At 55.4% G+C, this 17,557-nt stretch overlaps 1 protein-coding gene across 7 annotated transcripts in view; it reads left to right on the top strand.

Moving 5' to 3' along the window:
- The first annotated feature begins 3,117 nt into the window (after nucleotides 1–3,117).
- Nucleotides 3,118–17,557, top strand: part of NFATC1 (nuclear factor of activated T-cells 1) — a 118,082-nt gene continuing 103,642 nt past the window's right edge. For 5 of the 7 annotated variants that reach the window (XM_015275940.4, XM_015275938.4, XM_015275936.4 and 2 more), the window contains exons 1-2: nucleotides 3,118–3,594; nucleotides 11,750–12,848. In XM_015275940.4, the coding sequence (XP_015131426.1) occupies nucleotides 3,456–3,594; nucleotides 11,750–12,848 (1,238 nt within the window). In that variant the 5' untranslated portion in view covers nucleotides 3,118–3,455. Of the gene's footprint in view, nucleotides 3,595–3,719; nucleotides 3,926–7,170; nucleotides 7,289–11,749; nucleotides 12,849–17,557 lie in introns of those variants that run through there. The other 2 variants (XM_046938126.1, XM_015275937.4) reach the window with 2 other exon arrangements.

Genomic DNA, 17,557 nt, shown 5'->3' with positions numbered 1-17,557 from the left:
AAAGCGGGGGATTAGAAATGCTTCAGCGCGGGATGTGGTTGGGGAGACCTGGGACTTACAAACCTCTGCCTACAGCAGACGAAGTCCTGAGCAGACACTGAAGCTTTTGAAGCTGCCAGGATCCGAAAGATGGACATCAGCGTGTGTACCATGAGGGCTGCTCCAAAAGTAATGCCTGTTGTTTTATTATGTTGGCCCATGATGTCAGAGGCAGATGTTGGTGGTACAGCTGTGGAGGGTGAGCTCTCCCACCAGTATTCCATTACACCTTGTTGCTGTATGACAGATGGCAGCAGAGGGGCAGTCTGATGGAAGCACACGAAACAAAGATGTGTCGCTAAATTCCTCCACGCAGAGAAAATGCCGTCGATTGATCTTCATCGATGCTGCCTGAATATTTATGGAGAGCAAACAGTGGATGTGAGCACACAGAGGTGGTGGGTGCTGCGTTTCAGCAGCGGTGATGATGACAGTGGGTCACCTCCGCTGGTGCAGACTTTTACAAGCATGGCACGCAGGCTCTTGTTCATGCATAGCCAGCAGAGGTATCTGTGTTGGGAAAAAAAAAAAAAAGCGTTTTGTAGGTGAGGATTTGCTCGGATTTGCTCTATCAAATATTATTATTGTGGTCCTGTATATGTTGCAACGTCCGTGGAAATAAATAGGAGGCGTTACTTTCAGAGCGAGCTATGTATGTAGCTATACAACTGAAGGCACCCAGGACAGACTGACTGCGTCCCGAACGGCTGGCATTTTCGATCCGTGCGTTGGATTCCGGGATGCTGGAGGCAGAAGACCCCTCCTTGATGTCAGAACGCTTCCGTGCAGACGAAGTTGAGAGCTCCCCAACTGGGAGGGGGGCGATGCGCAGGGAACAGCTCACCCCGAGCCCTGCGGCAGCTGGGGGCGCTTCGGGAACAGCAGCCCCACCGCCAGGCGGCCACCAAGGCGAGCCGAGTGGGGAGGCGGCGAGCGCACGGCCCGGCGGGGCAGAGCCTTCACAGCCCCCTCTGCCCCCGCGGCAACGGGCGGGGGGCGGCGCTGCGGGGACGTTGGTGCAGGTGCTGCACGGGTTGCCTTCGGCCAATGCTTTATATATATGTGTGTGTGTAGATAGATAGATAGATAGTGGAAGGAGCCGTAGGTCTGTGTATCGGAAGGTGCAAATTCAAAGCAGCGGTAGCCATGGCAATGACAGGTGAGGTTTAGCCGTTGCATTTGGGGACACGAAGACCGCGGATGTCCCCGCGGAGGGCCCGGCTGAGCGTGTGCGCCCCGCGGCCGCGCGGCACAGAGGAGTCGGCACCGGGGAAGCGGCTTTAAAAATGGCCAGGGCGCGTTTGCTACAATAACTCAATGAAACAACAGCCGTCTAAAAATAGGGTTGTTTTCTGTACTAAGCTCCTTTTAACTCCGTTAGTCATCACCAGCTCCTAAAATAAGACCCGTGTAGCAGTCTCTCCTAGTAGCGGCTGTAAACAAACCCCGGGAGGCGGCGGAGCGGGGGACGGGCGGAGGAGCAGCGCGGAGGCGGGCCGGCAGCGGCCCCGGGGCGGCGGCGTGAGGCGCGGCGGGGCCGGGCCGGGCCGGGCCGGGGGCGGCGGCGAAGCGGCGGGGCCGGGGGCGGCCGGGGAGACCCTCGGTGCGCCGCCGCCGCCGACCGCCTGCGACAGCTCCGAGGCCTTGGAGCGGAGCCACGGTGGTCCGGGCAACGGCATTAAACAGGAGGAAACAGACGGGGGATTCCGTCATTTCAGCGGCGAGCGGTGTTGGGGGGGGGAGGGGGAGGCGCGGCCAGGAAAGGAGACTCCCGGGAAAGAGAGCGCGGCTCTCACCCGCCCGCGCTCCGAGCCGCACCGCGGAGCTCGCCTCGGGATACCCGCGACCGTCGGGGCCGCGGCGGCGGGCGGCCACGCGGGCGGTGGCGGACGGCCGCAGGAAGGGGGCGCTGCCGAGCAGCCCCGCAGCCCCCCGCGCCCCCTGGCGGCACCCCGCGTGGGCCCTCCCCGCGTCGGGGCGAGGCGGGGCGCCGCCGGCTGCCCGCGGGCAGGTGGGACGGGGCTGATGGCCGCGGCCCGGCGGGGGCCTCTCCGCGTTTTTCTCGACGGGAGCGCGTCCTCCTTTCCGGTTTGGTTTTGCCATGCCTGACGCGAGCGGGTCGCTCCGTCTGGGGGAGGGAAGTTCCTCGTAGGGCCCGCCCGTCGGCGGGGAACATTCTGCGCGATGATTTAGTGGAGGAGTTCGCCCCAACGATCTGCCGTGGCCTCCCGTTCCCCGGGAGCGGGCAGGATTTCGTTTATATTGGGTTTGTTTTCAACCGCATATGGGTGTCACGCACGAGATTTATGATTATATATATATATATTTTTTTTTCATGTGCCAGATACGCTCCAAACCACCCCAGCTCCCCGCTATCCGCCGTTTAATCCCAACAGGAAAGTCTGGCCCGGCCCTGCCAGCTGTGGGGCAGAGGGAGGACGGAGCGGGAGCGGCGCGCCCGTCGGGGCAGCCGGGGCATCCCGGAGGCGGGAGGCGGGAGGAGGAGCCGCTGCGGGCTGGGAGCCTCTCCTTCCCCCGCTACGAAGTGATGAGATGCAACTGCGTTGCCGAGATATTTACAGAATAATAATAAATAAAATAATCAGAATAAATCCGAAGCGACTGAAACCGAGTCCGCGGGGTCTGTTAGTAATTTAGCAGAATGGGATTTTCCTCTCTCTTGCCTGCCAGTTGATGCTCTTTTCCAAATTTCCACAGCGGGGGAAGCCTGCGATTTTTTACATAATGATTTCAGCATGCAGGGCCGCCTTTTTTTTTTTTTTTTCTCCCCCCCGGCTCCCTCTCTCCCCGGCTCCCTCTCCCCGCTCCCTCGACCCCGACGCGCCCGCACCCCCGGGAGGGCCCCGGGGACCCGCGAGCGGTGGCACCGGGCGGGGGACGGGGGGCCGCCGGGGCCGTCGGTGCCCGCCGGTGCCCGCCTCCCGCTGGCCGCCCGCCGGCGGCGGGGCCGAGGCCCGGCTGACATCACGATCCCGGGGCGGGGAGAGGGGCCGGGAGGGGAAGGGAGGTGGGGGGTGTTTTCCAGCTTTAAAAAGGCGGCGCCGGGCGCGCAGCCCTGCGTCAGAGCGAGACTTCCCCGCTCCGCTCGCCCGCTCGCCCCGTCCCCTCCTGCGGCACCCGGCAGCCGAGCGGCGCCCGCCGCCCCGTCCCGCCGCCGCGGCGCGGGCAGTGCCCCCCCAGTCCCCACGCACACCGCCCTCCCCTCCATGCCCCGGCCCCGGGGGGGCGGTGGCGGTGAGCTCCCGTGCCTTCGCGGCTGCGGCTCCCGCGTCGGGGGCGGCGCGGCCCCTGCCCCCGGGGCGTGAAGGCGGGCGGGGGGCGCGGGCGCGGGCGGGCGCCGAGGGGCCGGGGGCGGCCCGGACGCGGCGCCGGGGCTCCGCCGTCCCGCCGGGTGGATGCCAAGCGCTGCCCCGCCGGCCGCCGCCGCCGCGCCGCCGTCGCGGGATCCAGCAGCCACCGGGAGAGAGAGGCCGCCGGCGGCCCCGCAGCACGGAGCCCGCCTGCTCGGCAGCACCATGAAGGCGGCGGAGGAAGGTAACGTGTGACGGGCGGCGGGCGGGAGGGCGGGCGGGCGGGCGGCGGTGTCCCCCGGTGTTTCCCCGCGGCGGGCCGGAGGTTCGCCGGCGGCCGCTTGCCAATAGGTGTCTCCTTCGCCTCTCGCACGGCGCCGGCTCGGCCGCGCCGCCGCTCCTGAGAGCCTCCCGCGGGACCCGGCTCCGATCCCGGCCCCGGCTCGGGGGACGGCGCAGGGAGCGCCGAGTCCGGTCGGGGGTGACGACCGGGGAGCACCCCGCAGTCTCGGATCCCCTCGCTGTGGTGGAGGGCAGAACGTAGTCTGTGACCGCAGCTCTCTTTCAGGGGATTGGTAGGTAGCCGCCCACGAGAGGGGCCCGGGGCAGCGCCGCGCTAAGCGCCGAGCCCTCCCCATCGCACCGCGGCACGCTCCGGCCCCGCCGACGCGGGCGTCCCGGCCCCGCGGAGCGCCGCTCTCGCCGCCCCCGTTCCGAGCCGCCACTCGCGGTGCCCCGCGGTAACCCCGCTGCGAAGAGCGCGCTGCAAAGTTTCTAGAGAGAAAGGACGCGGGCGCGGGGCTCGGGAAAGGTTTTGTCGGTCGTTGCTCGTTCGGACTGGACGTGTCGGTGCCAGGGGCAGCGTTCCGCTGGAGCGGGGACCGGCTGCGACCTCCCGTGCCAGTCGGAACATTTTTCTCTCCCCGGAACATCGTTACCCGGCACCGCACTGGCGACGCTTTCGCACGTCGCCTTTTCGGGCCAGAGCGGGAGGCCGCTGGGGACCCCGCAGACGTTCCTCCGCGCATCGCCTCGCGCCCACAGGGTTCGGGCCGCGCCCCGGGCTGCCGGGCTCTCGGGTCCGCCTCCGACCCGACCCGGTGCCGCCTCCGCTCTGCTGGGACTGCGGGCTGGGAAGAAGTTGGGGCTGGGTCGCGTCCAAGCGCGAGGGGTTTATCCCGCAGCTCGGCTGGGGGACGGCGCGGCTCTTGCCCGGATTTGTCCCAGGAAGCTGCACAGACACGCAGGACCCCTCTTTTTCTTTCTTTCTTTTTTACTTTTCCTTTCTTTTCTTTTTTTTTTTTCGTCTTTTTTAACGTGGAAGTTTTCACTGCAGCGGTTCCTTTCGGTTGACGGGACCCTGCCCATGCCAAAGCTCTGAGCGCAGCGGAAGCTGCAGCCCCACTTTTGAAGCGGGCAGGCACATTTTCAGAAGGAAGTTAATGACTGCTGTAACTCTACGCTTTGTCCCCTTCGCCCCCTCGGATCCCCGAGGGCTGCACTCGAGATTTCAGGCGGCGAATGTCCCCCCGCGTGGCAGGCACACGCAGAAACAGCTCACGCCACGCACGGAGCGCAGTCTCCTGTCAAAGGGGTTCCCCCCCCCCCCCCCCCCCCCTTTGGTCCTCTGGCATTTCTGATGCCCGTGTTAAAATGTCAGCAGCCCTCCTCGGTAACTCTGCCACGTGGATGTATTTTGTAAGAGACTGAGAGAATGAGGCCAAAAGCTGTGTCCCGACGCAGGAAACGCGTCAGGGAACCCCCCAGGTCAGGACCGCTGCTTGCAAAATGAGGTGCCTTTTGACAGCCCAGTGATGACAGTCAAAGAAAATGGGCAATTTTACATCAGTTCGGGAAGGAGCTCAAACAAAGGGTCCCAGCGGAAGGAACGGGCAGAGCCCCACAGACCCCACTCTTTCCCTAGGGCCCTGCGGGGTGCGCAGCCCGGCATATCGCCGGGGCTCAACGCCGTGTGCCATCTCCGGTCTCCTTCGGGCTGCGTGCTGCGGCCTGCGGGGCGGGGCGGGGCTGCTCTGCGCCCGGAGGCGTTGGGGCTGTCCAGGTTCACCACGGGGACGCCTGGGGCTGCGTTTCACTCTGGCTCGTTTCTCTCTGCCCGCTTTAACGGCATTCATGTTTTTTAAGTGGCTCGTTAACCTTTCCTTCTGTTCCCACATACGGCATCGCTTTAATTTTACCTCTCTGTGCACCCTTCCTCCTCGCCCAGGGGAAAGGTGCCAATCAAAACATTTTCCTGACGGCGACGATATTCACGGAGCGGGCCGTCAGACGGTCGGCGCACAGCGCGGGACGGGTCACCGACGTGCAGTACCACATGCGGGCAGGGCGGCACAGGCGCTCCGCTCTGTCGGGCCGAGGCCGCGCGCGGGTGCCACGTAACGTCCCGCTCGTCCCCGGCCTGCCCCGCGTCCCGAAGGAGCGCGGCCCCGCCGAGCCGGCAGCTCCACGCGGAAGGGCTCCGCTGCCGCCGAGGCTTTTGCACACTCGAGTGACTCACCCCGAGCGCGCGGGGAAGCGGGGACCGGCGGCAGCCCAGCGGCGCTTGGCGCCTGGGCCCGGCGCGCCCGACGACCTCCCGCTTCGGGCCCAGCCTAACCACCTTCCCCCCCCCGGGGTCCCGGGGCTGCCCCGCGGGCTCTCGGTGAGCTCCGGCTGCCGTCGAGCCCCCTGAGGCGCGTCTGGGCTGCAGTGCGGCCCGGCCCTGCGGGGAGGGGAAAAAGCACGAGAGGCTCGGATGGAAAAAAAGTGTGTTTTCCTGGCACTTCGCAGTGGAGATTTCAGCCGTGAGCCTGGAAAATGGTATTCCCTCGGTTTATTAAGGGAATACCGTTTCCATAACTGCTTTAAAAACTATTCCTTTTGAAATCTGGCCTTAAATCCTGCGAGCTCCGCAGCGGCAGCGAGCCCCGGCTGCCGGGCCGGGGAGGTCGTTTGTACACAGGAGCCTTCGGGACGGGCTCTAACTGGCGCGCGTTCCTCAACACAAGCGGACGCGGCGTCCTCCTGCGCGGCTGACCTCAGCCCCCGCGGGCAGCACAGCGCCGCGGGACGGGGCAGCGCCGCATCGCCGCGGGGGCCATTTGCGAGGTCCCCGCAGGTCCCCTTCGGCCCAGAGACGCGTCCTTCCGCGGCACGCGGGAGCAACTGCTACGCCGCGAGCCCCGCTTCAACACGCTTTTTATAGCAGCTGGCACTAGTGGGTGCTGCAACGAAGTAAGATGAAAAAAAAAAAAAAAATAATAAGCCCAGCCTGGAGCCTCCCGGTTCGCAGCCGAGGAGTGGAGGAACCCTCGGAGGAAAGACCCGGCCTCGCGCAGCGCAGCGCAGGGTACCCCGCCGCTCCTCTGGGGTAGCTGCACCGCGGCTCCCCGCGGCTGCCCGGCACCTGCGGCAATGGCCATTTCTTCGGGCGACCGCAGGTGAAAGCTGCCCGCCTCCCCTCTGCCCTCGGTGCCGACGGAGGGCGGGCTCGAGGGGGGGGGGGGTTCCCACGGCGTGCGGGCCGCGCCGGGAGCGCACGACGCCGGAGGGGGGGACTTGGAGGAGGGGTGGTTTGCATCGACCCGGAAACATCAACAAAGCGAGGGAGGCGGATCAGAGGCGGCGGCGGCGATAGCGAGATCCGAGGCCGCCCGTCGGGCAGGGCTCACATTACCTCTGCCGCAGCCCGGGCCGCCGTGCCGGCCGCGCAGCCCAGCGCCGCGGAGCGAGAGCCCAGCCGCGGCAGCAGGTGTCCCCGCGCGACGGGGCGGACCCGACGGGGGCGAGCCGGGGGCTGCGCCGCCGCCAACCGGGTGCCGGAACGGGGCGGGTGTCGCCGCGGGCGACGGAAGGCATGACCGGCGTGGAGGCCGAGCAGGAGTTTGATTTTGATTTTCTCTTCGAGTTCAAGCACAGCGTTGAGGGAGGAGGCGGAGGTGGGTCGCGGCGGCAGGCGGCGGGAGCAGCGTCGCCGGGAGGGGGGATGCTGCGGCCGGCCGCTCCCGGCGGAGACGCGCCGGGACGGGGCGGTGCGGCTCTTCCGAGGGGGTCCTTCCCGAGCGGAGTCGGCGTGCGCCGGCCGGGGGCGGCGGGCTGGGGGGGAGCGGCGGGGCCGATCGTTGTGCCCCGCGCAGCAGGGAGGAAAGCGAGCCGAACCGAGTCGTGCCCGCGGCCGCCCGACGCTTTCTCTTTCGGCGCCCTTGTGAGTCGGAGGGGAGCCGCGCGGAAAGCGGCTGGCGAGGGATTTTTTAAACTTCGGGATTGTTCGGAGCTCTTCAAACACCGGCAGTTCTTCTGAGGTCGCGACCGGGCTGTCCTCGCGGTGCTGCCGGGCGCGGGGGTCTGCGGATGCGGGGCGGCAGCGGGAGCGGGGGGCCCGCTCAGAGCCCCCCCGCCGTGAGCTGGAGCGGGTTGGGCTCGGGGTTGCCTGAAGGTCATCCGTAAACCAAAATAACGGTCCTGGATTTGTCGCGGGTCGCCGCTGCCAAGCCTCTGCGCGGCTGCTGTTCTGTGACTTTCAGCGACGCTTGAAGTAGAAAGGAGGTGAGTGAGCCCAGAACGGACGCACGCAGAAAGCTGTCGTCGTTTCCTGGTCCGAGGCCAGTGTTAGCAGGTCACCCTAAAAAGCTCGCGTGTAAGCTGGGCGATTTGATGCTGTCTCCGTTTCTCGGTTCAGCAGAACTTTTGTCTTGAAATCGGGGCAGGTTCCCACATCCTTGCCCGTGCATCGCAGCCTGCTGGGACGCAGCTGTGCACAGGGCTCCCCTGTCACTCTGCACTCCAGCAAGCCTTCGGATTCCAAACGGTTGTAAGGAGCTTCTCAGTTTTAGAAAATGAGGTTTTAAGATTGTCACACCAGGCATTACAGGTGTAATTTCCTAGGAATTGGGCACCTAGAAAGAGGAGGAGTCCGAACAAATGAAGTGTCAAAAGTCCCGGTGAGAAGAGGCAGTGCTGAAAGCATGGACTTCAGCACAGAACGAGGTGGGACTTAATGTTTTGCAGTGCAACACAGCCCGCTGCTTCTCTGAAGCCCCTTTGAGCTGAGGGTGTTAAGCACTCCTATTTAAAGAGTACGAATAAAAACTGTGGTGGTGCCCAGTGATTTGTAGGATCAGCCTGTTAATTATAGAAAGGAATAAAGCCTATGCTCGGAGGAATTAACTAGAGAAAAAGAACCTGATTTTTTTTATGTTGTCACAAAGTGGAATGTAATAGGTGAAGATGTGCTTACAAACGGAGGAATCCAGTTTCGTGTCCCAGTTAAACCTATTGCAGGTACGGGCGTGGTGGCAACAAAATTACTGCGGACCTGCACTGGCCGGTCTGATGCTGGGGTTGGGCTTGGGATATAAAGGTAAACTATTGAAAGTGTCTTCGTAGCGAGTAGCCTGAGTTAGTGCCAGCGAGCAGCCTGAGTTAGTGCCAGCGAGCAGCAGAGCCCGGGCCTGTGGGTGCCCTGGGCACGGGGAGGCCGAATGGGTCACGGTGACAGCAGAGACCATCCATGCTAAAACCTTACCTTCTTTTTATCCCTGTCAGTGCTGCCAAAATACACCGCTGCTCGTGGGCTGCCGCTTTGTGTGCCGCAGCTTTGCACCCATGTGGCCACTTCGCCCTCGAGACAGGCATTTTATTTCCGTGCGTCCTATTCACTTTTGTGAGAAGGTTTCTCTTGGTGAGGAGAACACCAGCGTGTTATGACTGCTGACTGTGTGTGCTCCATCTATTTTGTAAAGATTCAGCTGAGGACGGGAACATGCTTTTTCAGAAATTGTGGCTGGTGGTTTTTAGCTAACCAACCAAGGACTTGGTCTGGTTCCTAGTTTTTGCTTTTGGGCTTTTGCATTTGTTGGGCATACTTTCTCCACGCTGCTTGTTTGGCCCAGGCTGCGGATCTCCAGAAGACTTCGGTGTCTGATTTTTACCCTAGCTGTGCATTAGATTTTCTAGTGTGCCATACTTCTCATTCAGGTAATAGCGATCGCTGCTTATTTACTTATTGATTACAATAACTAAGATGCTGATGCTGCAGGCAGCGGGTATATGAAGCCCACCTGGTGGGCACAGAGCATCTGCTTGCTGTGTCTCCCTGCATGCTAGGGACCAGTTGTGCAACAGGGAGACACAGCGATATTTCCAGGAGGAGCCAGGCAGCATCCCAGTAGCTGGAGATGTGCCTTCCTCTGGAGCCAGAGAAAGCAGAAAGGGGCTGAAGGTGCCTTGGAGGCACTGCCTAGATCCTTTCTCTGAGCTCCTTTCTGGAACAGCAAGGGTCTGACTGCTTCAGTGTTTTTTTCCCATGAAGAACAAGAAGGAGGTGGTGGTGTTCGTGGTGGCTGTGAGTGGTGCTGCCATGCAGTAGGGCAACAAGAAAAGGTGGCTCATTTTGAAAGGAGAGGTCTCCGATCCCCTAGGTAGTCTTCTGTCTCACCTGACAGCTGCAGTCAGAGGAACATTTTCAAAGGAGCACCTCTTATTCCATAGTTGCATAGTTTAAATAACGTGTGAAGCTGTCTCATGTTTTGAACATTTCAGCTTTATCTGTGTCATGTTCTGGTGCAATTTGATGACCCTTCCTCACTAAGTGACTGGTTTCTGATGGCAGAGTAGAAAGTGAGTTGAAAATACGTTGTTTCTCAGTGTTTGTAAATATTACCTGGCATGCTGTAAATCAGCTGGAACATCACAGAGCAGCTGTGAAACTGCTAAAGCACATTAATTTTTTGTAAGTGCTGTTTGTCTTGGATTCACTGCCAGTGAGAAACGCGATCACAGGATAGCTGGAGGATGACACCAGAGAGGGCTGAGCTGATAAACAAAGAAAGAGAATAGCTGACTGCTCTGGCTGGCATAACCACCTTGGAGGCTTGTTTGCATCTGCAGGGCTCCTGGGAGCAGTTCTTGTTGGGAATAACAGCTGTGGTAATTAGCAGAGCTTTGCCCTCCGCACAGGGAAGGTGGGGCAGTGGTCTCCACCAGGAGCTTGCCTCCCAGAGGGGACGGGAGCTAGTTCCTCATGGAGGCGGGCTCTGGCTGGGGGACACAGTTTCCCTCTGTCATGTGGGGAAGTGCTGCTGCCAGGACTAAGCTTGGAGAAGGCTGCTTGGAGCTGCAGCTGGGATTATTTCCAACCTGCTACCCACAAACCTACAGAGCAGCGTTACCCAACCCCCAGATTCAGCAGCTGTCTGTCATCCTTGACTGAAAGGGTTTGCCATCTTTTTTTGGCATGGCACGAGATACCAGCCTGAGGGGCTCTGGCTCAAGTGTAGAGGTGACTGAACCTCCCCGAGCCAGAAAGAAAGCACAGGCGCTGAGTCCTGATCGCACATCAGTCACAGTACTGAGAGAGGCCCAACTGCCCAGGCACAGCCCACTAGTGCCTCTGGAAGGTGGAGAGTGACCTGTGTGAGGCCTCAGAGTAGGTGAGAGGAGCTGGCAGCATGCTGATGGTAGGCCTGCCAACAGGTCGATGGGGGGCTGAGGCGAGGGCAATCCCTAAGGACCAACTTTGAGGGGCAGGTTCTGCATGGCACAGCAGATACGGAGGTATGCAGAGGTCTGGCTGGTCCCCCGTGCTGGATTGGCGCAAGTCTGTGATGTGATCTCACTTTTCAGGTTTTCCACAACGATCATGCTATCGCCTTAATGCACTCAGAGCTGTTACACAGTTAGACAGTTGGCCAAGAGTGCTCCTGGCAGCGTTTAAGTGTGGCACGTGCAAGACCCAGCAATTTCAGTGGAATTTCATCTGTCACAGAGTAGCAAGACATCCATGTTTATCTTTCACCTGGTCTCTGTCAGCTGGGCGGGAGGATAAGTGGTCCCAGAAACCAGAGCAGGTCAATAGATCTGTCTTGTTCCAAAAACCTAGTTAACTGGAACGGGTTGGAAACTCACAGTAATGGAAATTGTAGTTGTGTATAAGTTTTTTAGTAGAATGCATTTCATCATGGGCTTCGTTATAGCCCGCCTCTGCTTTTTTTTTTTCCTTTTATTTTTCTGTTGTTTTTGTGTGTGTGTGTGTTCCAGCTTTTCAGGGGGGGAATAGATCTCGCTTATGTAAAAGCACGTCTCTCGTGCAGCGCTGTAGTCTCTGAATGCTGACGCACCCTTGTTAATTTTTTGCTCTGGAGGTTTTCATAAGTGTCTTCGAGACAACCTCAGTCCATGTAAATTCTCCTCCCAAGACGGCTTGTCTTGTGCTGCTCAATTAGTAGAGTATTCAGAGTTGCAGTCATCAGTTTCTCTCTTAACTCTGCTGGGTTGTCAAGGAGTGCTGTGCCCTTGTGTGTTTTGTCATGTTCCTCCATTCCAGCTTGATATGTTATTAAGCGAGTATTTATGTGCAACGCTTCATATCATTCTTTTTTGTTTGTTTGTTTGTTTTCCAGAACACTATAATTATACATCTTCAAACGTAAATGCTGGCTTGCCTCTAAATGTGGCGCATTCCTCATTGTCAACTCCATGTCATGGCCTTCAGACATCAAATCCCATCATTTCAGTTGTCCCATCAACAAATCATCCTTCCGGATACGGAGGACACATTGACAGCGGGGCCTCTGAGTATTACCTGCCTCCAAACATCAGACCTAATGGAGCTCCCGCTCTGGAGAGCCCTAGAATTGAGATCACTTCTTACATGGGACTGCATCATAACAACAACCAGTTTTTCCATGATGAGGTTGAGGAGGCCATCCCAAATGCCAAGCGATCACCTTCCACTGCCACTTTGAACTTACCAAACCTGGAGGCATACAGAGACCCGTCCTGCCTGAGTCCAGCTAGTAGCTTGTCTTCCAGAAGCTGCAACTCTGAAGCGTCTTCCTACGAGTCCAACTACTCGTATCCATACACTTCACCCCAGACCTCTCCGTGGCAGTCCCCGTGCGTCTCTCCAAAGACCACTGACACAGAGGAGGGGTACCAGCGTGGCATGGTGGCCTGCACTTTGCTCAGTTCTCCAAGGCACTCGCCATCGACATCTCCCAGGACGAGTGTCACAGAGGAGAACTGGCTGGGGGCTCGCGGCTCCAGGCCTCCATCTCCCTGCAACAAGAGAAAGTACAGCCTCAATGGCCGGCAGACCTCCTACTCACCACATCACTCCCCCACGCCTTCACCGCAAAACTCACCGCGCGTGAGTGTTACAGATGAGACGTGGCTGGGAAACACCAACCAGTATACCAGCTCTGCCATTGTGGCTGCCATAAATGCTCTCACCACCGACAGCACAATTGATATGAATGATGGGATTCCCATCAAGTCAAGGAAGACTGCCATTGACCACACCCCGTCCATGACTCTCAAAACTGAACCGGCTGGCGAGGACCATGGGAACATATCGCCAACTGCCGATTTGTCACCAGAAGACTTCTCTAGCTTTCAACATATCAGGAAAGGAAACTTCTGCGAGCAGTACTTGTCTGTGCCACAGCATCCGTACCAGTGGGCCAAACCAAAGTCTCTGTCGCCTACATCCTACATGAGGTAAGCAACGCCAGCTTAGAGGACAATCCTGCTAATACCTTTATTGTATTCTTTCCTCCTTCCCCTTCCTGTATCTGCTTCCTGCCAAATCTTCCCACTGACTCATTCCATTTAGATGTTTATCGTGATGCTACCTCTGTTGTTGGTGTGGCACAACCATGATTAAATCCTTGAAAGGTTAAAAGGCCTTTCCAGGAGTTGATTGTATGTTGGTTGTGAATGGGAAAAGGCCCCAGTCCAGCCGGCGTGGAAATATCCATTCAGGGGTATTCAGAATTTTGTTAGGCTGTAGGTCAATTTGGTACCATCAAACTGAGGTTTAAATTCAGTGGTTCATTGTATCCGAATACACTCTCATTGCTGGAATAAGAGATGTTCCCATTATTTTGTTTGTTATAGACTGTGAATACAAACAGAACAGGAATGCGGTTCTTCTACACATTGTTTCAGCATTTACTTCATCTGAAACTTTATCTGAAAGCTTCTTGCCAATCTGTGTTGGACACTGGTTTTCTTTTTTTTCCCTTCCCCTCCTTTTTTTGTTTAAAGAAGAAACTTCATCTGTAAGCTAGTAATTCTTGTCACATTTGTTCATCATAAGAGGAGTCTGCATTAAAAAAGTGGACATGTAGCTGCAGTGTCCTTGGCTCTTAGCATTGCCAGACTCATTTTTCTCAATCCAGCACCTGTCTGACGTGTTCTGTGTCCAAAAACTGAAGTTGAGCAGTTTGTGGCACTTCACATTACACCATATTGCAGCCTAGAAGGCCAATTGTATCCTGGTCTGAATTCTGAATCAGAGGAAGGATGGCCAGCAAGGCAAGCTAGGTGATTATCTGCCCTTGTGAGGCCTCACCTGGAGTACTGCGCCCTCATCTGGGGACACAGGAAAGATATGGAGCTTTTTTTTTTTTTTTTGGAGAGGGTCCAGAGAAGGGCCACGAAGATGATCTGAGGGCTGGAACACCTCTCTTCTGAAGACAGGCTCAGGCTCAGCTTGTTCAGTCTGGAGAACAGAAGGCTACAGGGGAACCTCATCACAGCCTTCCAGTATTGAAAGGAAGATTACAAACAGGAGGGAAATCAGCTTTTTACATGGGTAGGTAGTAACAGGATGAGGAGGAACGGTTTTAAACTAAAGGAAGGGAGATTTAAATTAGGTGTCAGGGGAAGTTTTTCACAGAGAGGATGGTGAGGTGCTGGAACAGGCTGCCCAGAGAGGCTGTGGATGTCCTGTCCCTGGAGGTGTTCAAGGCCAGGTTGGATGGGACCCTGGGCAACCTGGTCTAGTGCTTGATCTAGTCGTTGGCAAGCCTCTCGGCAACAGGGGAGTTGTGACTCAATGATCCTTGAGGCCCCTTCCAACACAAGCCATTCTAAGATTCATTCTATGCTTCTGTGTAATGCTGCCCCTCCCCTTCCTCATCACTCCCCATCTTCTCTTCTCAGCACTGTCTAAGCTCCTTGCAGGGCCTTGGCCCAGCTCAGAACTGGGAAATGTGATCATCCCATTGGGTCTGCTGGAGCCACCTGGAGGTGAGCTCTCAGTGCTGGGGTGGATACTTTTCAGTCCCAGCAAATCTGTTAGAGCCTTCCTATGTATTTAAAAAGAGCCATTTGTGTTCTCCTACCGAAGGTGTAAAGGAATTTGAGTTCATCAGAATGGCAGGACATTTGCTGTTTTTTGCCAAAGACTTCAAGGGCAACAATGCGAGAGTTTGACCAAACACTCTTTTATCTTTCTGTTGCAGTCACCCTTATGCGCTTTGTTGTAGTCAGTCAGAAGGCACCCAGCATTCCTGTGTGCTAACACAAACAAGAAAGGTGAAGCATACAAAACGGAGCCCCACTACGTTGTGTATTTAACATTTTTTCCACTGTTTTGGTCTCGTATAAAATATGTTTCCTGGTTCGCAATATGTTTCCATGTGATCTCATTAACTCGTGCTCTAGGGCAGTTGGAAGTTACTGTTGAAATGTGATTTTAAGTAATTTTACCAATCAGATACACTGACCATGCTTCCTTCCACCGAAAATACCTCTAATTTTATGTATATGAAAGTGCTGGGCAACTGAGCACAGACGTCAACAGGATCACAGCCTACGCAACAGAAACTATGTTATTTTAAATCTTTCCAAAAAAATTGGTTAAGAATTTGTCACAACAGATCTGGATTTTTTTTTCCTGTTATTTTACACATCTGTTCTATTTCAACTGCTGGGACTCCAGGGGTAGGTTCCAACAAACAACTCAGGCTCCAAAATCTACCCGATTGTAATGATTTTGAGATAACCATATTTGATTACCTCCTCTGTTTCTTCCTGAATACACATTACATTTTCATCAAAAGCAAGCATACCTTGGAAAATCACTGCTGCCTTTCCCTCCTTCTTTTCCTCTCCCTTGTATTTGAGAGCAGGGGGAATAGGCTCCAGCAGCACCAGCTGAGAATGTGAATGTCTCTCTTCCCATGTTTTTATGGCAGGCATTAATCTAAAAAAGAAACATCTTTTTTAATATTATTTTCTAAAACTGATTTATTTTTTTCTTTCTCACAATTAAAACTCAATCATTTTTTGTATTTTCAAGTACTAGAACAACAGGGAGTAATAAGAGTAGAGAGTAATGCCTGGCTCAATGGAAATGCAGCTTTCTTCTGATTTCTGAAGAGGACTGTGCAATAGATCAGCCTAGAAGCTCATCCCAGATTGCCAGCTGTGGGCTCTTCAGAGCAGGCTTTGGCTGACAGGCCTCCGCCAAGGGCTACCAGCATGCAGCCAGATTGCCGCATGGCGGTTGGCATGCAGGTGCTGAGTGTGGGCAGGGGGAATGGTAGGGCAGATCCCAGGGCTGGCATGGGGTCGGCACTAGGCTTTGTCTCCATTCTTGAGCTGCAACTCGTGGTCTTGGGTCCAAGGCTTTGGATGTAGAAAATACTGACAGACCAAGCAGAGATTTACATGGGAAGCTTCAGAGCCAACCGTGAGGTGGCAATGGCAATCATACCTCTTCCAGACCTCTGTGTACCAGGAGAAGCATTCTACCATCTGCCATTGTACAGGCAGGTGATAATCTGTACTTTCTCAAACCATCCCTGAAACAATTGCTTTCTTTTCTCTGATACCGTTATATCACTTCCCCTTATTCTCTGATTGAGAGCCTCTCACGGGCAAAAATGTCAAAAGCAACACAGAATTACAGAGCTTGACTTCCCTTTGGATATGAGGACAGTACCAACAACACAGTATCTGGGACTCTTTCCAAAATTAAGATTCTGCTTTTTATTTCTTACCCGCTCATTTGTATATCTCAAATCACTTTTCACTTTAGCAGAAAGGATTGGCAGTCATGAAAATGCCGAATTCCTGAGTATCTTATATCTTTTTACATCTTCCTCTTTAGCTACTCTCTTTAACTAACACAACTTCTTATTCATTGAAAAGTAACAGCTTCTTTATATGCTTTAATCAGTTTAATCCAAGAAGTGTATTGGCATGTAACACTAATTTTCTTCAGAAGTAGTGTAGCTGGGGAAGGGGAGGAGAGAAACGGTTGGGTTTGTTGGTCAGATGTATGGCATGTATGAGGTCTACAACCAAAAGGAGCTTCCAGGAATAGACAGACAGTTCCAGGTGGCTTATAAAAGCTCCCTACTGTATGTTTTTGTACTTTTTTTTTTTTTTAACAGTTGAAATCCACAACTTTTTTAGCTGCAGTCTTTTTTTTTTTTTTCAGCCCGAAAAATAATACATATAACTTCTTGAACCCACAGAGAGAGACATGTAGTTTCACATATGGAGTCTGTAATTTGCACATAGAGAATGTGTGGCTGGGTACCTACCGGTCTACCGGTTTCAAAAGCACATTTTGCTTTTATCTGTGTCGTTGGACTTGTTTATTATTTGATAGGGGTTTTTTTATTCCACTTCTGTGACTGTGACAGTGTTAAACTCGAGCATTCCAGATGATTCATTGAGGTCCCAAATTGTATGATTTTCTTAAAGAAATACGGCTTCAATGTGCTGTTGTTTTTGGTTTTTTTTTTCCCTTCTCATCATTCTTCTGATTTATGGACCTTTGGATATTCTTGCTTTTGTTTAAACAGATATTTTGGTCTAGCTGATAAGAGAAAGGATAACTTTCCTTGGGAGAATTTGAATTTCCCACAAAATTGTTTTTTCTGAAGATGGAGAAGGACCATCACAAGCACAGCAACATCACATTTGCTGAACTGTGCACTTACGGCAAACTTTTGTGTTTATTGCAAACCAGAGGAAATTCGTCAGACAAAGCAAATGCTGAGCTGTTGGGGCAAGGCCCAGTAAGACAGAGGCTTTTGGCTAAGTGCTGGTAACCAGTTCCCAGGACTAGGTAGTGTTATCTGGAGGCAGAAGGAGGGGACAGGGGGGAACCTATCCATCCTTCTCCTCTTCACAGCTCTATTCATGCTGCATAGAGGCATCTTCAAGCTCCAACAAGTTGAGTCTGCCACCATGTGGCACCAGCTTTTAGTTGTGTAGGTCTGCTTGGAAACTTGTCTCAGTAAACCTTATTGTTTGTTTGATCTAAATCCTCCACACATTTCTTCAGACCGCTTCTCAGTTCATTTAGACACCTCCATGAGCTCCTTGTTAATGATCCTCTTTCACGAGCTCATTTCAGCACCATGTGATACTAAATTCAGAACAAGCAGAGGTGCGACATGAGC

The sequence above is a fragment of the Gallus gallus genome, chromosome 2 (assembly GCF_016699485.2).
Source record: "Gallus gallus isolate bGalGal1 chromosome 2, bGalGal1.mat.broiler.GRCg7b, whole genome shotgun sequence".
Taxonomy (NCBI): Eukaryota; Metazoa; Chordata; class Aves; order Galliformes; family Phasianidae; genus Gallus; species Gallus gallus.
The sequence above is the reverse complement of the archived record's forward strand: the minus strand, read 5'-3'. Positions and strand labels throughout refer to the sequence as shown.